The sequence below is a fragment of the Lagopus leucura genome, unplaced genomic scaffold, assembly GCF_019238085.1.
Source record: "Lagopus leucura isolate 7727_CA_CO unplaced genomic scaffold, USGS_WTPT01 Super-Scaffold_760, whole genome shotgun sequence".
In the NCBI taxonomy this organism is placed as follows: domain Eukaryota; kingdom Metazoa; phylum Chordata; class Aves; order Galliformes; family Phasianidae; genus Lagopus; species Lagopus leucura.
Genome location: NW_024962257.1, coordinates 5,039,310 through 5,063,328, shown reverse-complemented (window position 1 = coordinate 5,063,328; position 24,019 = coordinate 5,039,310). Strand labels below are relative to the sequence as shown.

The 24,019-nt window shown below is 46.3% G+C and overlaps 2 protein-coding genes across 4 annotated transcripts in view; both read right to left on the bottom strand.

The window, feature by feature from the left end:
- SLC5A10 (solute carrier family 5 member 10) overlaps positions 1 to 2,175 on the bottom strand; it is a 29,127-nt gene extending 26,952 nt beyond the window's left edge. Inside the window, exons 1-4 of the mRNA XM_042864515.1 lie at positions 2,065 to 2,175; positions 1,355 to 1,426; positions 678 to 782; positions 106 to 165 (exon numbers count right to left, since the gene is read on the bottom strand). Of these exons, the coding sequence (XP_042720449.1) occupies positions 106 to 165; positions 678 to 782; positions 1,355 to 1,426; positions 2,065 to 2,175 (348 nt within the window). The remainder of the gene's footprint in view (positions 1 to 105; positions 166 to 677; positions 783 to 1,354; positions 1,427 to 2,064) is intronic.
- A 1,677-nt stretch (positions 2,176 to 3,852) lies between these two features.
- Positions 3,853 to 21,692, bottom strand: PRPSAP2 (phosphoribosyl pyrophosphate synthetase associated protein 2). Of its 3 annotated transcripts, none has more exons than XM_042864194.1 (11): positions 20,614 to 21,692; positions 15,256 to 15,406; positions 14,527 to 14,579; positions 14,338 to 14,404; positions 13,157 to 13,329; positions 12,160 to 12,275; positions 8,532 to 8,587; positions 6,110 to 6,258; positions 5,415 to 5,485; positions 5,055 to 5,201; positions 3,853 to 4,538 (listed from the first exon to the last, which is right to left on the bottom strand). In XM_042864194.1, the coding sequence occupies exons 2-11, from the start codon at positions 15,372 to 15,374 to the stop codon at positions 4,380 to 4,382; spliced, it is 1,110 nt and encodes a 369-aa protein (XP_042720128.1). In that variant the 5' UTR covers positions 15,375 to 15,406; positions 20,614 to 21,692; the 3' UTR covers positions 3,853 to 4,379. The 3 variants fall into 3 exon arrangements, with proteins under 3 accessions (XP_042720128.1, XP_042720126.1, XP_042720127.1); XM_042864192.1 differs by lacking the exon at positions 20,614 to 21,692 and adding an exon at positions 17,008 to 17,146; XM_042864193.1 differs by lacking the exon at positions 20,614 to 21,692 and adding an exon at positions 17,012 to 17,146.
- Between the last annotated feature and the right edge of the window lie 2,327 nt (positions 21,693 to 24,019).

Sequence of the window (24,019 nt, the reverse complement as noted above, 5' to 3'; positions counted from 1 at the left end):
CCGTGGCTGTCCCCATCCTGTCCCCATGTCACCTTCTCTGTGAGGTGGCAGCATTCTCAGTGCAGGGTTCAGGGGATGTTCCTGAGATTAGGTAGATCCACGTACCCCAGATGAGATGTAGACTGGGACGAAGACCCAGGCCAGCACCAGCAGCGCATATGTGGCCTGTTAGGAAGGAAACACACAGCGCTGTCCCATTCACTGCACCTGCCCCAACCCCAGCTCCCCCCTTCACACACATTTGTTTCTCTAAGTGGCCCCAAACAGGAGGTGCAAGTGTGTAAGATCACAGCAGAGACCACCCAGCACCCTGCCAACAGGACCCTGCCCCTCTCAGCCCTTCATCTTCAGAAGCATCCCAACACCACCTCCTCACGTGCCATGGTTTTGCTATAGAATCCCACGATTTTGGAAGTCACCCATGGGAAAGCAGCAAACTGGTGACCCAAAAAGCCACCTCCCAACTGGGATGATGCAAAGCTGCTGCTCCAAAAGCATCCAACTCCCTGCTGACAGGGGCTTGAGCTGACTCCAGCATAATGATACACGCACTGGGCATGATGTAGGTAAGCTGAATTTGTGGGGCTGCATTGGTTATCCTCTGCACAACTCCTCTGCTATCTGCAGCCACATGGCTCACAAAACTCATCTCCTTGCTAACACAAGACATTTCTTACGTTCCACTCGAAGCCGGTGACAGCGATTCCCCCAGCAGCACCAGTCCCAGCCAGTCCAATAAAGAGCCCTGAGCCCTCACTGCTGGCAAACAGAGAGGCTCCGATCTGCAGAGAGAGCAGGAGCTGCTGGCAGTGTGGACTCGGGCATGTTGTGCCAGGACAACTCCTGCCAGAGTCCTTTGGAGGTGCACGTCTGGCCCCAGCAACCAACGCTTCCTTGTGTCCAGCTCGTCTCAACATCCCTACTGGGTTTTGGGTGGGTTTTCTTGGTTTCATAGAATGGCTTCAGATGGAACGGACCTTAAAGATCATCCAGTTCCAACCCTCAGCCACAGATGGGGTCGCCAGCCTCTAGATCAGGCTGCCCAGGCTACCGCTCAGTGTGGAGCCATCAGCAAAACGCTGAGAGCACACCTTCCATCCCAGCATTTGTGTCACTGATGAAGACATTGAGGAGTCCAGGTCTCAGGATGGAACCCTAGGGGACCCCACTCCCCCTGGACCACAACCCTCTGGCTGTGCCCATCCAACCAACTCTTTATCCACCGCCCTTCAAATCTGCATCTCTCCAATTCAGAGAGAAGGATGCGGTGTGGGACCGCAGCGAAGGCCCCGCACAAGGCAGGATGAGGAACAAGCAGTGCTGCATCACGGGGAACCACGAGGTCTCTACTTACTGGCCACCACGCCATGTCTCTGCCAGCAAGGAAATAACCGCTGACCGTGTTCCTGTTCACCCTGCATGAAGACTGGGAGGAGAAAGCATCAGCACGGAACACTTTCCCTGCAAACCCAGACAAGAAACCAAGAACCCAGCCTGCCAGACAAGAAGCCAAGAGACAAGAGACTGGATAATTAATGGGAGTTCTGCAACTCCGGCATAATTACATGAAACAGCAGCTGCACCCCAAATCCCCAGAGCCACGAGCAGTAAAGGGCACCCCCAGAGCGGGCAGTGGGAGGGCAGAGGATGCTGCCTCCATGCTGGGCAGACAGGCAGGCTCGTAGGGCACGGCCCTGGACAGGATTTTTCTGCAAGGCAGAATAGGTGGCTTTGGAGAGCCTTTGACTCAAATTGCAGGTTGCTGAGAGCTTTTTGTGGTGAGCAGCGCATTTGTCTTAACAGCCTGTAATAGAGAAGGGCAGAGCTGCTCGCGGGCAGCAGGATGGGGGAGAAGTTTGTGCCAGCTTCAGCCCACCTCGTTCTGAGGCAGGAGGAGTCCTTCCATGTGCGATGAGGAGCAGAGGGCGTACACAGCAGAACAGAGCAAATGCAGCACAGTATGCAAAATGCACAACAAAGGTAAACTTCAATGGATGGGGGAAAAAAGTGTATTCTAAATGATAGAAGAGGAAAGCAAAAGCTGAATAACAAGAACACTCTTACCCATATTCCCACAGCAAGGTTTAAGGAAAAGTAAGTCACTACAACCACAAGATCAGCAACGCTGAACTGCTGCAAAGGGGTGAAGGATCCGACCGTGGAATTGCCTTCCATCGTTCCTCTGCTCCCTCCTTCACCCTCCAGGGAAGCCTCCCACTGACGGTCACTGAATCAGTAACGCGTTGCTGCCCGAGGGAATTGATCATTAATCAACCCCCCGCCTCGCAGCTCAGCACCCCCCGCCCCCGCCCCCCCCCCCCGCAGGAGCCAGCCCTGCCTGCAGAGCCGCCCGAAGGAGCACAGCTCTGCAGGCACAGCCGGCAGCACGGCATTCTGCTGTCACACACACAAGCTGTGACTTCAGTCTGATTGGTTTGGGTTTTTCTTTCTGTTTTCTTCACACCGTTCCTGAGGAGAAGCGAAGTTCTCCCCCACTGCTCGACTGGAATTTCACTTGCATTACCATATCCCAAGTAAGTGTACGTGTTAATGTGTCAGCTTGGGCTATCTAGTAACACCACAGGACTGTTTAATAACCTACTGTCACTACAGCACAACCAGGTGCAGCCTCGCCATTTGGCCCTTGGTAGACAGAACCTCACGGGACAGCAGAGCAAAAGGAATCTCCATCTCACTTGGCGAACGCACCAAGAGCTCCCAGGGCTCCCAGCCACTGCCCAGGCCTCTGCCGCGCCAGGGGCTGTGCTGACAGACGTGAGGGAATGGGGGGGAAGCCTTCCAAAGCCCAAGGATGGCTGCCTTCCTCGCAGACACATCAGCAAAGGTTCGTTTTCACCTCCGATTTTGGCGACGCCGGGAGTTTCGTACCTATTTGTAGGACATTGTGATTGAGAGCAATTAGACAAACAACCCGTAAGAAAACGCTCATTAATTCCACCGCAGCCAGGAACTTCTGGTCACTGAGCAGCTCAGAGCAGCTCCCTGCATGCAAGTGTCCACCGGGACAGCTGGCAGAACAGACCTGAGCAAGTCCAACCTTGCCTTATGGCCGGTTTTTGTTTGGGTTTGTTGTTTCGGGTTGGGGGAAGCTCACGTTCCTACATTCAGGCCAGGACACAAAGCTTTTCAGAGCCAGTTCACCTGTGATGAGCTTTTATCAGCTGCGACCTCTGCATCCCATCACCGTGCTGCTGCTGCCAGCTCTCCCTGCTAACCAAACCCTGCACAGCACCTCCGGCCACCTCTACCCTTCAGCTCAACAAGTACCAGCACCAGCAGAAATCCTCAGGCCAAAAAGCCAGGACTTCACACATCCCCTGCTCCATCACTGCTCTCAGTTCCATACACTGCTCACCCCAGTACTCCCAAGTCCCCGTTGTCCCTTGACATCCAGCCACAGGTTCAGATTCCTACCACACTGCCTGAAGCAAAGCAGTACACTGCAAGCATACAATACCTGCCAAATTACAATGAAACTAATTAACACGTTTGTGATAGCCCCCAGAAACTGGGTGCTCGAAGGCTGTGCATCTTGCATTTTACAAGGCTGCTCAGCAGCAAGACAGGCTGAAATGTAACAGAGTCACAGCATTCAGGAAAAAGCAGCCTCTCCTTGCCTGCAGGTGCTCCAGCACAGGACAAGCAAAACAGATGCTGCTTCCTTACTGCCTGGAAGCCTGAATTCTGCTTATATTCCAAAGTAACATATAAGCATAAAATGATCAATTCATCTCTTGACTTCCTCCAACATCCCAGTATCTGCAGATCATTCTGAAGTGAGGACATTTTGGAAGACAAGCGACTGTTATACAAACATTTTTAGAAAGCTCACACAAAACAAATCTTTATTCTTTGTCGCAGAAAATAAATACAGGTGCATATCTTCATATGCTTTATAGAAAAGCACTCCTACAAAATCACTTAACTGCATACAACAGTACAACCTTTTTGGCTTTTTAAATGCAAATATTATACAGTCACTTCATTTTATTATCTTTTAAAGCACTCGCAGCAAGCAGCTTTGGAAAAGGAATGCTTAGTTTAGAAGCCAAATTCTTGCTTCAAGTGTTCTGTGGGTTTTTTTCCACCATGTATATAGTGCAACTAACCTATAAGCAACTAGAACAGTTTTCTGTAAAACGTCTGCCCACCTCCCTCCCTCTCTCACCACTTTTCACCCCCCAAAAAAACTGCAAAGAAAAAAAAAACAGCTCTTAAAAAACTGTTCTACCTTGATACTTCAACCAAGAGAAAACAAAACGTGGCTCAATAGAAATATTAAGTAAGCATGATGCTTCACAGCTCGTTATCTTCTCACTTCCAGTTTGGCCCAAGGTGTTTATTTAAATTAGAAAGCTTTAATCATCCAGTCCAATGTTTCTGAAAAGGTACGACATGGACTCCCCGTTGTGGATCCTGCGAATGGCTTCTGAGAGGATCATGCTGATATCCACAGTCTTGATTTTAGGGCACTGCAGTTTCTGGATTTCATGTGGAATCGTGTTTGTAACAACCACCTAAAGGAAGAGGACAAACTGGTCACATACAGCCCCTCCATCCTTTCCACCTGCCGTATCAGAACTGTGAAACTCCACGTCCACCCTCCAGATCCTACCAAACCAGCCTGGCTGACAAAGGAACAGGATTTCACATTACTGCCAGGATCAAAATCTCAGGGATATCAACGCACTGCTGTAGGACTCCTCAGAGCCACAGAGACCAGCTGCAGTGCTCCCCTTCCTTTAGTGCCAGCACTAAGTTCAAAAAGGAAGGTACAAAATTCCCCTCCAACGTGCGGGAGATAAGTGTGCCAGTACTGACAGCCCATCTCTTCACTCTCCTAGTTTCTCACTGCTACAGTTACAGGATATAGAGATACCACTTTTCTAGCATTCAAGACAAGAGTAATAAAGCCTAAACACAGGATCCTACCCAGATCAATTCTTAATGCCAGTATATGTTAAGAATCAAGTCAGGAAAAATTTGCTGACTTAAAAAAGTCATCTGAGTAGAAATTCAGCATGTATGCTTACTTCATCAATTGCAGATTCTTCTATCAGCCTGGGAGCATCTGAAGACAGCAGGCCGTGTGTGGCCATTACGAAGATCTTGTAAGCCCCCCTCTCCTTGAGGGTCTCTGCTGCAGCAAGAAAGCTGTCAACATCATCTATAATGTCATCCTGTCAAACAAAGGGGACACTGAGCCACTGGAACTCAGCACGTTCTCACACAGATCAACACGGTGACCTTTCACCTTTTCCAGATACAACACCCAAATGTTATCAGAAGCCCACCACCAAAGTTTAGTTACTAATGCAACAAAAACTGTACTTGCTGTCTGCAACTTTAACATACTGAATATGATTTATCCAAAGGCACAGCATTTTACTCACCACGATGATAGCTATTCTTCCGCCTACATCTCCAACAACTGTGATGGGTGGTTTTTCCTTGGGAATCAGCACTGATTAACAGCAATGTTTTAGAGAAACAGAAAACAGAAAGGAAAAGAAGGTTTATACAATTTACATTAAGTGTAAAAACATCTGCCTTGCATCAATCACCACTGTTTTAGAGAGAAACGACATGACAAGTATTCCAACAGCGTTTCTGGGAAATGCAAAAAAATATATTTTAAGTCCAACCAAAAGCATGAATGACACGGGAACAGTGGCTTGCAGACACAAGCAGTTCCATCAGACCCAAGCCAGGTTTATGCAGTGAAGTTTTGCTGGTGCAGCACCAGGTCACGGCCCATTCAGCACAGCTCCTCTGTCAAGCACACAACGCTGATCCACACACACACAAACCCAGGCCAGCTCAGCTTACAACTCCATGTCCCAGAACAAAACCCAACCACAACCAAGAGGCAGAAGAGCGCGGCCTCTGCGCCCCGCTGCCCCATGTGATGGCACAGATGTCAAACACAGCACAGCACCAGAACCAGGGATCACAAAGACACCCAACAGCAATCTTCTCTTCCCCCTCATGTTCTCACAAAGATTGCTGATGGTCCAGCACGATCATCCCTGCCCCAAAACCACAAAAAGCAAGAGGTGAACACTTTCACACACACAAACTTACTTACTGGGTATCTCCAAACTGGGATGAATAGCAGCTACGTTCTTGGCTGTGGGCGGTGAATGTCGACCATCCACCATGTCAGACTCTGCATCCTGAGCTTCCCCATGAATCACTGCAATTCCCAACCGTAAACGTTCAGCAAACGACTGGGCCCTGGCGAGGAAGGGTTAAAGAAAAATAATCATGTATATATAAGGTACACACATTAAACCTAGAACAATGCACATGCAGACATGTCTAACCTACAAGTATTTTAATTTTATTTCTAAAGTTACAGAGGAAAAGCAAAATGATCCTAAAATTGCAGGACAATAGAAGAAATCAGTTATCCCGTGCCATCTTGTTTTCACTAGGCTTGTGAGAGGTAGAATAGCCTTGGAAGTGTACATACAGGCTTTGCAAGCAACAGGTCAAATGCTGCAAAGGCAACAAATCTGATTGCTCCTTTCCATTTTGCCCAGTCAAAAAAAAACAAAAACAAAAAACAAATGAAACTTTCTGGCCTTCAGCATTCTTGAGATCCTGTGCTTCAGCTGCTGACATGTAACCATCACCAAGAATATCTGGATTGCTTACGTTTAATGAAACACAAACAATTGTTCACCTATTTCTTTTTAGCAAAACGTGGACTAAGGAAGGCAGCATCCCTGACCTTCTGACACGCAGCCTTAGATATCCTACTGAAGAGGCATCAAACAACAATGCTGCCTAACAAACAGCTCTTGATATTTAAACAGCAATCTACAAACTCACAACAAGTTCCCCCACCATGCAGTATTTTCCTGAATTCAGAATTTATGTAAAGAAGTGCCAAGTCAGCTGAAGGAGTGGGAAAAGCAGAGAGGCAGCAAAATAGGAAATTTGCAGCCAGTGCCTGCACCCCAGCTGCCAGCAGCAAGGACAACAAAGCAGGATTCGCCCCGCTGACCTCGCACTCCCAGCTCAGCGCCCCGCTGACACACTGAGCTGATCTGATCTCCCTCTGCTCAAAGCGACACCAGCACACGCAAAGCCAAACGCCTTGTCCTAACCTCAGTACCTGGGACTTGTGGCCTGAATTACCTCCTCTACATTCAAGCCTTGTTTCACTATCCAAATCACTCAAAGTCCACAGAATAATTTGCTCACTGTGATGCCCTGCTAATTAAAAACGAAGAATTTTCTGCACTGCAGTTCTCGTAGTTTTCTTTTTGAAAAGGTTGGATGCATATAAATTATGAATCCAAACATTTATTTCAAGAGTTATGACTTAAAAGGCATAATCACATGAACGAATCAATCATTGAAAACCACAACATTACACTGAATGAAGTTCAAAACAACACTCAAATGATTTATTCATTTTCCACTGAACTCAGAAACTGCAGAAACATTCTGAACTCCTTCAAGCAGAAGTTGTCACAAACAGAGAATGTCACATTCATCCAGAGAATGTGTTCCTTTATTAGGATAAACCATTCAGCCATTCTCTTCCGAGTACAACACGTCTCCTCAAGTGCTGCTCTGAAATGCACCTGTGTAATGTGAGGAAACTGAACACACACAGCTCTGGGATCCTCTTGTGCACATCTGCGACTGACTGAGCTGCTAATGGTGTGACAAGCTACTTGCTGGCATATGCAGTTACCTGGCAAGCATGAAAACGTTTCAACAAATGTATCTAGACCTAGGAGGCAATGCTGACACCAAAGAAATGAAATAAAGACAAGCATGTGAAAAATAACAGTCAAAATCAAAACAAGTCACCTGAAAACTACTGCTGGGAAACAAAGATGCCGAAGGTCACTGCCCCAGCACACTTCTACAAATAAAACTTTTCTGATTTACAGTGTAAAACAGTGAAAACCTTTTTTATGAAGACAATCAAAGAAGTCTTGGCTTAAGCCTAGGTAACTTCTCAGCAAATTACTGGTTTTACTACAGCAAAAATAGTATCTCTTAAATCACCAACCAGCTCTTTGCCATCCTCCCTGAGTAGCGTAACTGCAACGAGCTCAGGTACAGCAACCAGAAAGCTCCAGGAATTAATTCCAACTGTTTGGGCAACAGGAACTCCTCACATCAAACAGCCTCAGCCGTCAAACCCCACCATGCCAGATGGTGAGTGAGGATCTGATAACAAAGCTCTAAGCTGTGATCCTTAAGCAATTACTCCGGATTAACGGTGTTCTTCTTCCAGCCATTTTGCTTCACTCACAATAGGCAACCCGTGGTGTAAACACAGAAAAATAGGACTGAATAGGTTCTGAATACTAAGCACTGCATCGATTTTACCACACGTGGTAAACACCACACATCTGACAGTTAAGTGGCAGGGGGCGTGGGCTGCATCTTCTAATTGCTGCTCTTGTCTGTGTTCACCTGATCTGAAAAGCAAAATCACAACAGAGATTTCCTGCTCTAACAAGAGAGCAGATCTTACCCACCTCTTTGCAGACGCAGGTGATTTGGCCACAATTACAGCATTCCTGTAGTCTGGTATCTGTAGTAAATAACAGATAGCAATGTCTACTTTGTATCTTCAGACAGATTTAAACTCAGTAAGAATCAAAATTTCATTCTGCCAAAAGAATTTTAAACATTGAATGTTTTACCTAACATAAGAAAGCAACCTCGAGAATCCACAGTGTGTGATGAGACTTCATGTCTCAGTAAGCCCAGCCATGAAGCAAATTCAGACTTTTAACTCACAATTCCACCTTTCATTCATATCATGTTATAGAGATTACACAAAAGCAACTGCCTTAGAGTAATATGCAGACTACAAAGGCAAATGTTAAAAATCAGGAAACCATGAAAACTGAAGTTTCCTGTCCTATTTAAATTGTCTTGCAAATCCACACAGCAGCCTTTCAACACTTAAAACACAGTATTTCATCCTTCCTTCTTTGTGGAGTTGTTCTTCCAGTTACAGGGAAAAAAAAAGAAAAGAAAAAAAAAAAGAGACAGGGCTCTCCATCACATCACAGCAACTCCTCACACGTACCATCAACAGCTTCAAATTCTACAGTCAACATTCTGGTCCTGGAGCCACAGTTTATGTCCTCTCTGTAGGTCAGCGTGAGGACGCCGCTCCAGATGCTGACAGCAGCAAAGTGGGAAGACCAAGAAGTTTGGTTTTCATTTCAAGGTCTATGGGGACATGAGTCAGTCTTTACATGCACCATCCCTCCCAGGCCTGCTGCCTCACTGTCATACTGGCTTTTCTTCTCTGACACTCTCGCTTCATTTAGCCAGCATTTTAGTCCCCATCTCTCATCTCAGTCTCCTGTTTTCCCTTCCAAAGCTCCTTGTCAGACCAATCTTTCCTCGCCCAGTTTCAACCATTCCACTATCTACATTTCCAGTCCTTTCTCACCTCTTTTCCAACAGCACTTTGTGTTCCTCTCACTGCAGTCCTTCCTTGCAAACTCAGCATTATCCTGGGACAATCAGTCTGCCACAGAGCACAGCAGGCAAACAACCTGCCTGGTCCTGCAGCAGCTCAACACTCCACGGCCGCTCTCAGCTGCAACAGCAAGTCCTACAGAACTGATCGGATCCCTGGAGAGCCCCCGAGTTACAGACCTCAAGAGCTGCTAATGAATACCTGCAAACAGTTCTGCTAGAGCTGTCATTTGGCAAAACTGGGGAACGGTACCCTGAAACAGAGTTTGTGGTTCACTGTCAGATGTTAAGTACCTCCAAAACATGGAAATACGTCTTTCTCCCAACCACAAGCAAGCCAAGTTCTTCCACAGCCTTATCCTCAGACACACAAACCACACCAGCCAAATATTTCCAAAAACATTCTATCTGAAAGAATTCTTTTTCTCCACACTTACTGAAGTACTGAATTTTGGCATGGACCCAACAACTGAAAACAAGGGCTTTGCAGAGGATGTGTCAGGAAACATTAATAATCCGCAGCACTACCAACTCCACCTACAGCAGTGGGAATTCAGCATGTTCTGTCCTTTACAAATGCTAAGTCAAACAACAGCCTAGGAAGATGAACATGTTGGAAGGTACAGACAAGGCAGGGCCTGTCATTTGACATAATAAAGGCTTTGATCTTGTTCAAACATCATTGCCTCACTTTTCCCCTGCTGAATTACCAAATTTGTTCTCATCTCTTCAAAAATGAAGTCAGAAAGCCAGAAATGTCATCCAAGAGACAACAGAGCATCAACAGCTGCTGGTAACAAAGAGCTGCATCACTCTGAGATTGGCAAATCACTCTAAGATTAACACGTATGCATAGGAAAGAAGACAATAACTATAAATATTTGCTGGACATACAAAGGAAAACCACCAAATTATCTTCATTCCACATGGATTTCACTGACTGGACTGACTTCATCCCAGAGCACCAAGTAATTCCTTCACACTTGTGCATAAATTCCTGGCAGTGAACAGCCACAAGGCCTCATCCTCTGAGCTTTCAGTTCAATGCTTTGCAAGGGACCTTCACTCTTACCAATCCGGATTCTATCTCCTGCTGTTCAGTGCATCCCATCACAACTCCCACCTGAAACATTTTCCATGCTGTGCCATTCACAGTGCAGGAGATGCAGCAGCAGCAGCAGCAGCCAAGGTAAGCTTGAGAAGAATACTGAATTCTTTCTGAGCAACACCAGAGGAATCTTTTACAAAGGGATAATAAAAACAATTTGGCTAGAGAAACTACTCGCCAATATAAAACCCAGGTGATCACAGTGGTTCAGTCAACTTCACTTCTAGTAAGTCATCTCTAACAAGCAGAGGAAGGAAGAAACAAAAAACAAAGTCTATCTATCTGGTCCTGCAGCAGCTCAACACTCCATAGCCATTCTCAGCTGCAGCAACAAGTCCTACAGAACAGATCGGATCCCTGGAGAACCCCAGAGTTACAGACCTCAAGAGTCCCTCCACATCTCAAGAAACTCAAGAAGCCCACTCCACATCCATCTCAGCAGTGCTTTGTGGATGCTCCCTGGTTAGAAAGCAGCAGGAGGAACAGACTCAGCCGCAGCAACTCCTTGTAAATCATTCTGACAATCACCTATCAAAACGTGCTTAAAGACTAAACCACACCCTGACCTCCTCACCTACCATAGACAACAGGTTCAAGTAACATGCAGTGGCAAAACTTGTCTTCAATCCTTCTACTTGGTCTTTTACTTTCTTTTCTCTAACTTATACAGTGATTACAGTGCACAACTGTGGAAGAATGGTGAAATGGTGACGCGAAGGATGGTGCCACAGCCAAGAGCCCAGAGTTTTGTTCCATAGCTTTCCCTCATGCTAGGAGTGCAGCACCAAATGATGGCTGACACTCAGCTGGGAATTGATTCTTTAGCAAGAGAGTCTTAACAATCATGGTGGGTTTGCCTGTATTTGCTTTTTTTTGTTTTAATTCAGGCATCCATCTCTCTGCAAATGAAAAGGTGTGGCTTAAAAAGAAACAATTACTTTCTTCCAAATTTACAATTAGTCAAGACATAAAATGCATCTTATATCTACAATTATCAACTGCACAATTCGTACATTGTGCAGCACTTCTCAAAGCACTTCCTGAAAGTCACATCCACCTCAGAAGACAGAGCACTGGATGCACACAGCATCAGAAGTCACGCTCAAGCCCTGAACAAGCAGCAGGAGATTCCCCACAGAATAATCTGTCCTTATCTTCAGATCACCGTGCACAGACTTCCATCATTTACATGGTAACCTACACAGTATTTTCATAATGCTACATAAGTTACACCTAACAAGCATTCCATCCTGTAAATGGCAAACAGGAGAGGAAAAGGACAACCAGAATAGGGAAATGCTCTTTTTCAAAAATATGAACATGTGTGAGAGATGGAACAGCAGCCTTACATGGGTAATAAAATGCCAGTTCTTCATGAAAGGAAATCTCGGTCCTCTGAGGGGAGAAGAACCAACTTCACAATTCCTGCCCCAAAACGACCCTTCCTCCTTTCAAAATCTGTTTGAAGAATTTATCTTTTCACAGGAATTTGCTTCAAGAGCCTCGAGACGTGACAAAAAAAAATTAAACAAAAGGCTGCAATAGAATGGGTTTCTCACCTCTTCTTGGATGTACTGCAGTAAAAATGGAGATGCTCTCAAGTTATCAACTGGAATATTGAAGAAGCCCTGTATTTCCTTCTGATGTAAATCCATGGTAATAAGATGAGTTAGTCCTTCAGAAACAAAATAAAATAGACATATGGACAAGCAGATGAAGAACATCACTTTTCTATTCAATTTAACAGGTTTTTTTTCAAAACAAGCTCTGTGAGCTGCTCTGGTACTAGAAGCACACAGCAGACCAGCTGTGTCCCTTTCACACACACAGGGGTTGCCATGTCTCCAGACGCCTCAGAGCAACCTCCACCAGTGGATCAGCAGTGCCACACTGAGGCAGCTGTGATCCTTCTCCATTTGACACGTGACAAAATGCAACCACAAAGGAAATGGATATAGAATGGATCTATGGCACACAGCATGAGCCTGGCACAGCAAACATCTGAGTTCTGAGTTCCTGAGAAATGGATCCAAATTCCACTCATTGCTACGTTTCTTCTTTCAAAATAAGAACCAGATCCCAGCGTTCACTGCTACTGCACGTCCTTCCCAGGGACAGGAGTAGAGGAAAGAAGCAGAAAAGAAAATCTATTGAGGACTGACACCGAATAATCACGTTCTCCCACATCAACTCAAATGTAAAGAGGAGACAAAGTACATTCTCCACTAGGTAAAAGAGACAGACTAGAAATGAGAAAGCACAACTGTTCGAGATTGAGGAAGGCAAAGAACAGCACTGCGAGGGAGACAGCACGACCTGAAGTGGCAGACCCATCTCGCCTGCACAGCAGGATGCAATGTGAGGTGGATGCTGCATTTTTTTCCCTTCTCATTTGCAGCTCTCTCTCATTATACCCTTCTATGCGATTTTAAACTTACAAAAACCGACGTTACTTTTAATAAAAGTCTCAGCTTGCACACTGACCTCTTTCAATCTGAATGCTGAGCATAGGATCCCCCATTGCCCCGATTATTTCATAACAATCTCCATCCTTACCAGCTTTGCACATCATTGAAGCCAGTAATTTAGAAACAATGGAGCCTCTTTTTCTCATCTTGCACTGTTTGCTGTAGGGGAAGTAAGGAATCACTCCAATAATGCTTTTGGCACAGGATGTTTTACAGGCATACACCATGATCAGGAGTTCCATGATCGTAGTATTCACATCCCTGCAATGAGAAGCATCTGGTTTTGTGTCCAGGAATAAAAATCCTGCAGCAGAATTGAAGGTAACACCTGCACACAGAGATTTCACTCTACTGTAGTAAGAGTGCTGTCAGAGATTCTTCAGAAAGAATCCAGTTGTGCACCTAAGGATGCAAGCACCCTGTACCTACCACTGTAATCCTTCACTGGATTTGTTTTTCACTTTTTGGGGCAACTCAGCAGTTTTTGCTATAGCACCCTTCAGGCTTTTAGGAATACAGAACAGTGTTGTAACAACTACACCACAACTCTGTTTTTTCTCATGGTTGAACTAAATCATTTTAGAGGTCTTCTCCAACCTTAATGATTCAATGAATCTATCCCTAACATTTATTGCTATTGTGTACAAAACAGATATATTTTTCAATACACATAGCTTAAATTTTAAAAGATGGCTTGCAATACATTTCCCTTTTGTTCAAGCCAACAACAGGCTAAATATACGGTAAGCACCGTCTGTTTTCTGCTCTAAATGAGAAGATAGAGAGGGCCTCCCTGCAGATGGGAACCAGTCAGCAACTCAGACACCTCCTACTCCTGTAGCCACTAGAAATTTTTCTAAAAACAGTTTTCACATGCATAAAGTTCTTTTCAAAGCAACAAAATGGTTTTCTGAATCACCCAACACATTGCCCAGGAAACGTTTCTGCTACTTTGAGAAGCCTGTAACGGCGCTGGAGCCACAGTACTGAAAAGGAAGGAATTCAGAGAACATGGTGAGCAGCAGAATGCACTTAGCAGAAGAACTCAGAGAGGCCACGGGGAAAGTTTCAATGGTATTTTCACTGAAAGTGAAATTAATTGATGTTAGCCTATAATGAAGTCTTCTTTGTGCATGTATTAAAAATATACAAATCTAACCTCATCATACTGTATCACACACATATGATGCAATGAGAAGTTAAAACAGAAGCATTCTTATGGACAGCCTACATCAAAATACAGACAAGTGCCTTTAAACAGGTACTTACTTTGAAACTGTCTGGATGATAAACACATCCTTTCCTCTCACAGACTCCTGAATTTGTACTCTCGTTTCTGTCAAAAAGAGAACTATGTAAGACTTGCTGGAGCAAAATGCAACAGAAACAAGAAGAGGGTAGCCAAAATCTGCACGCTGTAGACAGGTAAGATTCCAGTTTTGCCAATTAAATGCTCACCTCTGTTTGGCTCTTGATAAACCTGAACCTTCCCCATCTCAACTCCTAATCGCCTGCAGGAAGAGAAAACAAACCAGAATATGAGCAAATGAAAGGTAAAACAAATGAAGAGCCCACAGTGCCATGGCTACTGAAAAGGCTGCATTTGAGGAGAGAAACAGGAAAAGAAAACCACAAGTCCTAAAATCAACAACTGCAGTGGAAATCTCTTGATGCAGCCACACTGCAGGTTAAGCTAAACTCATTTTCAAGTAAAGCTCAGAACAATCAGTGGAATAAAAATACTGCTTCTTATATTATGTAACAAGTTCTCATTCTTATATATCTGCACGCGTTACACACACACTGCACTGTCTCTAAATCTACACAGTTGACAACATAAACATTCACAACACTCAAAGACCACTTTTAAAGCACTCTTTTCCAAAGAAAAACATCAATCTAAAGTGAATGGAAAAATACTACTGAGCTCTATTCAATGAATAAAGAAAGATTAAAGCCTGCTGAGTTTATTCCATTTCAGCATCAGCACAGACCACAGGCAGAAAGCAGGATATGACAGGTACGCATGCCCAAATCCTTCTCATGCACATCTCCCTTCTACATCTAGCTTTGGTACACAAATCTCAGGAATAACCACATAACAAAAGAGAAAACAAGCCTTTACTAAAACAAGTCCCATCATAAAGACAGAGGTCCCACGCTGCCCTGCAGGCAGATATTACTTACTCAGCAATTCTCTTTGATAGTTCCATGCATGAAGAATTGGAATTAGCTGAAAACAGCACCAGTCCACCTTTCGTTATATTCATGATGGCCCCAGTTTCAGTTGATGGCACACAAAACATCAAACCTAAGTTGTCTTCCCACTCCTAAAAGACTGGAAGAGATCAAAGGCCTGGTAAATCCACACGTTAAAAATACAAAAAGAACAAATTTTCTCTGTTCAGACAATGAGGTTTTTTGTAAGCCTATATTCTCCAACATTCTTAGTATTTACAACCACTGCAGTGGTTTGTGAGCCACAGGCTAGCTCAGCATACCTAGAGATGTGGCAGAAAGAACAGGCCTTCCACCTGTCGTGCCTGTTTTCTCCTACCCCCAAGCTTCACATAACCTGCCAGCAAAATGTTTCACTGGAAGTCTCCAAAAGATCTCCCCTAGACAACTTCCTAACAGATGGGTTTTTCCTTTGTTGGGGTTTTAAATGCTCTCCTTAGGCTATCATTTAGCAGCACAGATTCTCTTTTCCACAGCTCCCTTTCTAGAGCTAAGCAACACTGACTCTCAATATCACAACGCCACTCAGGCATCGGTCTGAGCTCAAGAGAGCCCTGTGGGTCCTGGCCCTGTTTGGTCCAACAGAGTGAGAGTATACTAGAAATGCTTTTAGGCCTCAGAACATCAGCTGAAAACATCTTTGGCATAACGGGAACAACGTTGAGACAACCTTCAGTTGTTACTGCAAACCTCTACATGGCAGTTTGAAGACAACTTTTATCTCCAGTTATGTTACCTTCCTTCCTGCACTGATTAGGAAAATAAAGAGTAATTAAGAATCTGGTGAAAGATGAGAGCTGTTTCACATTTATTGCTCAGCATGCACCTTAATCCACAACAAGGTACTGCCATTCACTACCAACAAGGAAGATTTGCAGTTTTTCACATAAACACAGGTCAAGGACATGTGGATGTACTGCAGCAGCAACAACTGCGTGGTGTAGGGAGAAGTCAGTTTTGTGAAGCAACACTGATGCATCAAACAAGAAAAGGATGCTGGGACGACAGCAAACTGACAACTTTATTTATTACATGTGCATAGGTGTGACTCCACAGGTGCCCATGGGACCACAGCCCTCCCTGGCTGCAGGTGGATGCATCTCCCAGGCCAGGCTGTAAGAAAGCACACATTTCGCGGTGCAGGCTGCTCCACCAGCTCCTACCCTTCCTTCTGGGCAGGACGCAGCTACACCCGCATTAGCTGATGAATACAACGATTCCTGGACGGGCTGCACACGATCCCATCGCTTTCCCTTTTACACCTCCACCAACTCAGCGCGTGCAAAACGGAAAGCAACAGAGGCATTAACAGCTGTCTAGAATCACCGCTTCTAAACGCGATTGCCACGGGCTGGGGGCAGCCTGGGCCCTTCCCACGAGGGGATGCGGTTCTCCACAGCCCCAGAAAGACCTGGGCGGCGATCGATCCCCCGGCTCGCTCAGAGGGCCGAGCCCCGCACCCACACCTCCCTACAGCTCCGTATTCCCTCGGGGGAGCGGCCCGAGCGTCCCTCAGCCCCCGACATGCCACCAACCACACCCCCGCTCCAGCCTTCACCTGCGGGGCCGCCGACGAACCCCCCGGAAAGCGGCTCCCTCCCACACGGCCGCTGAGAGGAAGCCCGTTTCTCGGGCGGCAGGGCGCCGTACGGGGCAGGGTGTGGAAGGGGAACACGGAGCGTCCCTTGCTGAAAGCCTTACCTACCGGCTCCGGCCCTCCGGTCCCGGGAGAAGGAGACCCGGCCCGGAGGGATGGTGGGGAGACAGAGGCAGCGCAAAGCTCAGCCCCTCCAGCGGTTATCCACTCGCAAGATGGCGGCGCCGCGAGGGGGGGGGCGGGCGGAGGGCGCGCGAGGGGCGGGAGTGAGGCCACGCCCTGCTCCCCCCCCCTACAGCCCTTCCCGCCGAGGCCTCGCGCCGCTCTGAGGGGCGTCTCCGCCGGCGCCATTTTGCCCCCCTGCGGTGGGGGGGGATGCTGAGGCACTGCTGAGGAGGGCCGATTTGGGGAGCGTGCTGTTAGCGTGTAGTTTCACGTTTTCCCCGCTCGGATGCCACAGGGGTGGGCAGTGGTATTCCTCAGGGCTGTGGAAGCCCCCTCACAAAATCCGAGCTGTATGGCTGTATCCGACTGTACTGTGAAGTACACTGCGCAGTGCTAGGTTTTGTTATCCTGCCCAAATTCAGGAGGGTAAGGCAGACAGTCATGTTGTGGTACGTGGGTCAGAGTTCTATCCTTTGGAGTACAGGTACAGATCAGGTACTTTTGACTGCACCTTCTCACAAAATAATTATTCCTGGGCTGCAACATACAGCGTGCATTGGAACAAGGCCTGTAGCACCGAGCAGAGACCTGTGTGCCATGAAAGACACAGAAAAGCTGCCCATACTGCTCACCCAATGCACAGAGACAACTTCAGATTTTGTACTTTGAAACTTCTTACAATGAAACTGCCACTGTGAGCTGCATTTTTTGCTTTAAGCATTCACATGCTTGCCTGCAGCTCACAATACGCGCTTCAACAGTTGTCTCCACCGCCAGTCGGAGCAAGGCAGGAGAGCAGTTGAACCAGCTGCCAGATGCTGAGCACTCCGCACGCAGCACTCCTCACAGAGCACAGACATCCGTCTGAAATGCATGAGACCTGTTTGTGTCCTCAGAGAGGCAATGCTGCAGCGATTCCATGCGTGTCTGCAGGATCTCAGGTTGGAAAGTGTCATAAAATGGGCCCCGTGCCTCCTCACCACCCCCACCATTTCCAGTCTGCGTTCCTCTGCTTACAGGCTGCTGCTCCTGCTGTTGATTCAGGTTCCTTGACCTTTGCGGCTTCCTTTTTGTTTTGCAGGGAAGGTGGCTTTGAGCCTTTTGTCAGCTTCTTCATAGAGCAGCAGAGACTTCTTAGCGTCAGCCCTCATCACAGGGTTTCACTGCAGGCTGATGGCAGAGCAGCCAGAAACAACACATGTTGAAGCGCTGACCCACAGTGTAATCAGCAGCCTTCCTCAGAGGCATTTTTCAATACCCTCAGGGCACACAGAATTTGCTGACTACTCGATTTGTCCTGCCCCAAATTCCTGACATTTACACAAGCAAACCACAAGACCAGGAACTAAAAAAAAATTATGTCTTCTGATCCTTTTTCTTGAGCAACTGTCTGCGTTTCCTCAAAGAAAATCAGTTTCTTTCCTGCCTCTGTTTTCCTGGTCAGAGGATTACAAATGGAAGCCTTCAGTCCCAACGGAGAGGGATTTGTTAATATTACAATATGTTCTTCAAGTACTGAGAGTTTAACAGATTGCTTTCCCAAAACGAGCACCTGGTTTTTAATTTCATTTACAATGATCCAATTAGCAGTCATCTGAGGAATTCTGAAAAATTGTTACGTGTGGCTGGAGCAGCTCAGGGAAATCTGTTGTCCTTAATCCAGATACAATTCTGTCAGGAAGAAGTGTGCCATAAAGTATGAATTTCAGAAGCCCACAGTTAGTCCAGCCAAGGTGAAGGACACTGCTCATCCAGCACTTGGCCGGACGACAGCCTGCATCCATCACCTGAGAGACAACAAATGCTTGTGTCATCCTGTCTCCTAAGCTCCATCCATCACTGCTCTGCCAGGTTGCTGTTTTGTATTGTTTGCTGTTGCTTTGTATTATTAATTTTTTTTTTTTTTTTAATTAAGGTGGACGTTAAAAATCTCCTGCCAATCTACTTGTTGGCAAGAGTTATTGAGCTTGGCACGCCAAAGAAATGTTTTGCTTTCATCCTGACACTGCCCTGTGAGTGTGTTTTGTCTCTCCCAGTAGTCTTACAAGGCACCTTGAAGAAATCTTCTGCCCCACATATCCTTCCAGAGCCTGCTGGGACGCCCTGCAGCATGTAGGAACCTTCACACTGAGCACCTCCACGCTCAGCACAGCCTCAAGGCTGCCACCTCCAGTCCCTACCTCAGGAGTGACCGTATCTGGTTTCTAGAAGACACCAACTTGGATACTGCCCAGCTAGCAAGGCAGAGCTCAAAGTAGCTATAGATTTCTGAATCTCCCCTGCGCATGGAAGTGATCTGGAAAATAGCATTCCCCATTTCTGGGAACTAAAGTGCCTTAAGAAAGGCCCCAGAGCAGAGCAGGCATCTTATCTAAATGAAGAGCTAAATAGACAGCACTCTCTTTTTGTTTAATCAAATATTAACGCTTAACTATGGCTTGACTGTCTGCAGGAAACAGGCACCAACTCATTCTATTGTAGTAAAATCCCTCCTAAGTCATAAATATATCTATTTGGGGAAAAGAGGTATATAAAAAAAAAACACAGAGGTTAGTTTGTTTCCCATTCCTAATAGTGCTGTGTGTTCCAGGTCAGTCTGAAATGATTAACAGATCTGCCACATCAGCCTTCAGCACAGGCATGGAGTATCTCCTATCAGCCTTCAAACAAAGAAACAACAGACTTGTTGGAATAGCCAGTGTTTAACAGGTCACTGCACAGAAAAATGTCTCAAGCTGGATGAAAGGGAGAGGATTTGAGCAAACGCTGTCCTGGAACAAGAACCAGCAGTAGTGTCTTCTGCTTTGTTTGCATATTCTCTTTGCTTGCTGCAATTGCATGCAGCAGTGTCCTGTAAAGTTTGTGTCACAGTCGTAACTCTCTGTTTACAGAAGTGGTTTGCCCTTCAGTTCTCCCTTAAACAAAAGCCACTGAACAATGAAGTGGTGTCACTGTAGGGAAGTTGAACAGCTACACAGTGCTAAACGCTCTATTTCACTGTCCTACCACTAGCTCCTAGTTTGACTTGGCATTTACTGCATTACTGCACAAGGTTACAGCTCCTCTACACAGAGGAAGCGAGCACGCATCATGATCTGGGCAGGCTTTTAGTGAATATTCAGGAAAGGTTTGAACTAGGCATGGGTCACTGTACAGCGGCTTGCTAATGAAAGCAGAGCTCAGTAGGGAGAAGATCCTATGCTTCACATACACAAATATGGGGGAAAGGGGGGAGGGGAAGAAGGGGAAGGTAAAGAGACTGCCGACTTCCGTCTCTGCCCAGAGCAGCCAGGCAGAAACTAGGAGAAATGCAGGGAGGACCAGAAAGCAACCTGCAGGGGCACCCTGATCTCCTCCCAGCTTGGTGCAGAACAGGGCTGAGCCCAGAGCAGCAGTAACACACAAACACCTGTGCAGGTTGTGGATCCTTACCCAGCTGCAATACCAAGAAATGATGGACCTCCATACATTGCCTTTAGCTTGACCTTATCTAACAAGCCCCTTCCCCAGGTTCAGGAGTGAGACACTTTAAAAGTTTTACTCACCAGGGAGATTTCACCGGAAGAAATGCAAAAGAACTAGTAGACTTCTCACAGGCTTTTATTGTTTCATTTAGGAGCATCTACTGAGAACTTCTTTCCCTGCTGAATCACTCTCCATCCATCTGCAGCCACCTTCCGCTGCTGCTACTTCCTCCTGTTCTTCCCTCCCTCTTTCCTCTTAACTGTTCTGAGTCCAGTTTTTTATTTGCATGCTCTCCTCCAGGTTCCAAGGATAGAGTACAATCTCTTCTTTAATGCTGCTCGGTTGGTTTGTCCCTGATAGCTCTGCAGTTTCTCCCACCTCCAGAGTCACCTGCTATACTCTCTCCTCCAAAGCAAAGCAGCCACAGCTCTAGTTGAAATCCTGGCTTAAAATGCTTGCTAGAAAAACATAAAACTGCCAGGCATAGCAATAATCCACTGCTATCAAGGACTACATGCTGCAAGTCCCCCAGGCTTTAACTGCCTGAGATCTTCGTTAAATCCTTTTCTAAGATCCTGTCTTCCTTACAGAAGCTGCTGTGTCACAAAATCCAGCTGTACTATGGTGGTGCCCCAGCATAATGAAAATACCACGCTTACTTTTTCTTGTGCTAAAGAAAACACCACACCATCCAACCAGAAATGGACCACTGACCTGCTACCACTTAGCCTGGGATTCAATGAGGATGGTCACAGTCATGTTGTTTTGGGATTTTGCCCATTCTATTTTCACTCACCTGAACTAGCCCCACAACATGATTCCCCCCACCAGCACCAGGTAGCACGGTATCTCCTTCCCTTTCTCCCTTTGAGGGCAGCTCTGAACAGTGCAGGGTGCGCTCAGAAGGCACAGGCTGTGGGTTTTCTGCCATGACAAAGCCTCTATCCCAAATCACCTGCCAAGCCTTTCTGAGCTCTGTCACCGAGATGTTTTGGTGATACCACATTCACCTCACCCACCTCCAAAGCATTAATGACCTCACCCAAATTCTCACACTGCCCTGCTACTTCACACCAAACACCCCAGCTACTAAAACTCGCTCGTTCTCAGCTTCCTCCATGCACAACTGAGCCCAGCACGCCCCAAGCGCTCTGTCCATCCCAATCCTATTTGTAGGAATGGAGCTGTCAGCCTGCCCACAGAGCCGCCCTCCGCAGGGCCAATCAGGCCGAGGCCAGCAGGACAGCCGACCTGTGCCTTTCTCAACAACTGCAAATACCAGGGGTTCAGGCTGTTCCTGAAGCCCAGCACCACCCAACTGATCACATCCGAAAGAGCCTTGAGAGCAAAGCTGCGTCAGAGGGGGGCACAGGTGCCAAAAATGCTGCTTGACCCCTTAGGATTGTTTGCTTGTCTTTGGATTTTTTTCTTTATTCAAGTTTTTTTTATTTACACACATGGCAAATATGAATATCAGAGAGAATGAATAGCCTGCTTCTAGTTAGCAATGAGGGACTACTGTAATTATTGCTGTAATAATGGAATAGCATGAACACAAGCAAATTCAGTATGAGAGCTTTATCTTGGAACCAGTCCCTGGGCAGCCTAACTGCACCTGGTGTCAGCTTTGCACAAAGGCTTGGGATCAGACCCAGGATGACAGAACTATTTCTGTGACCATCCTGCCACACAGCAATGGCCATGAGCTGTTGGTTACTGCCAATGAAACATTCCCATTTTTTCCCCAGCAGTATTTTGACAGGTGTTCTCAACAACAGCTGTTTGAAACTCTCTAAGCCCCTTTCCCGTCATGCAAGGAGAGAGCTTTGTGAAGGCACACTATTTTGCTTAACCATAATAATGTGCCACTTAAAGAGGAGGCAACTTCTGGGAGGGGTATTAAGACAATTTAGTTGCGGGATTCAATGGGATTTGCTAAAGCTGCTGTGCTAATGGCACGCTGTTCTTGGCTGGGATGCCAGGGAGAAGGTGGTGCTCTGCAAGTTGCTCTCCTGGTATTTGAGCAGCAGTTCCTTATACCATCCAGACTCTCTGCTTCACTGACATCAGAACCCTGTACCCATCTGGTATGCCCAAATGCCCCACAAAATTACATCCTTTCTTATCCCAGACTGTGATGCTCCAAGTTCAAGTGTTCTGGGATGATGAGAGAGGCACAATGGGAGGCCAAGGCCTTGGTCCAGCAATCTCAGAGATGCTTGTCACAAGGAATTATGTGGGCTCTGCAAACAGATGAAGAAAACCAGAAAGAGCAAACACTGGTCTGCACAACCTTGACACTGCAATCAATGCTGTCATTTGCCACCAGGAGCAAGTAAACAGCCCCAGCACTGCACTGCATAGCAAACATTGCAGCTTTATCTGGATGACAGGCAGCAATTTGTGGTAAAGGTAAATCTTTCTGTTCACTCATGCTTGACATATGGATGGTCTTGCTACATTCCCTGATCTCAGTGGGATTACGCATGAATTTAAGGTTAAGTACATGCATGCCTGGAGGATCACAACCTTCATTTAATATTGTGTGACCCAGCAGACCCGTAATTAATCCCTAACATGTTCAGGTGACAGATCTCGCTCGGTGCTGTCATCCACACAGAAATGAGACGTGCACGTTCATACATTCAGGCAGGCACTCAGACAGATTTTCCAGCCATTGAAGCAATGAGGTTTCGAGAGCCTCTCAGAGGCTGCTTCCTAGCAGCATAAATGGGACAGTGGCAGTTTGTGCCATGTAACAGGCAGGGGAAGGAGGTGTGATACCAGTACCTGCTCGCACAGCTGCCTCATGTTGGGATGGGAACCTTCCCTTCTACCTGACCGACATTGTATGCCATAGTCATTGAAGCTGTTCAGAGGCCGATCAAACCCAGGGGAATAACACCACCATCTTCATCCCAAGCACTTTGCAAAAGTGAAATGTGGGCAAAACCAATTCCAGATTTGCTCTTCCTTCTCTGCCTTGCTGGATTTCAGACAAACCTCCTCACACAGGCCGAGTGCTGCCTATGTCAGACAGGGGAGAGTTACTGGGAGCAATTTCCAAATCATGGGTATTGAACCTTCTTATCTAGCTGCTTTGTCAGCAAACATGAGCATGCACGTTTTGAATGGATCACACAGGCAGCACAATAGGCTGGGTATGTTTTACATAAGTTTAATGGAGTTTAATATGCATTCACCAACAGTACAAAATGAGACTTTTCAGCTATACAAGGGCCAGAAGCAGGTCAAACACAAACGTGGAGTAGCATTGCTTAGGAACAGTTATGCTGAACACCAAAGTAAGTGGGTAAGTGGGACACAACCAACAACTTGTCTCAGGAGGGAAAGGACAAAGCTAGCCCAGACCCTACAAAAATGCACATAACCACCTCATAATCCTATTTCTTTAAAAGCTGCATTTGCTGAAGTGCCTCCAGACAGATCCCACTGCATGTTCATCCTACTTTTTTTTTTTTTTTA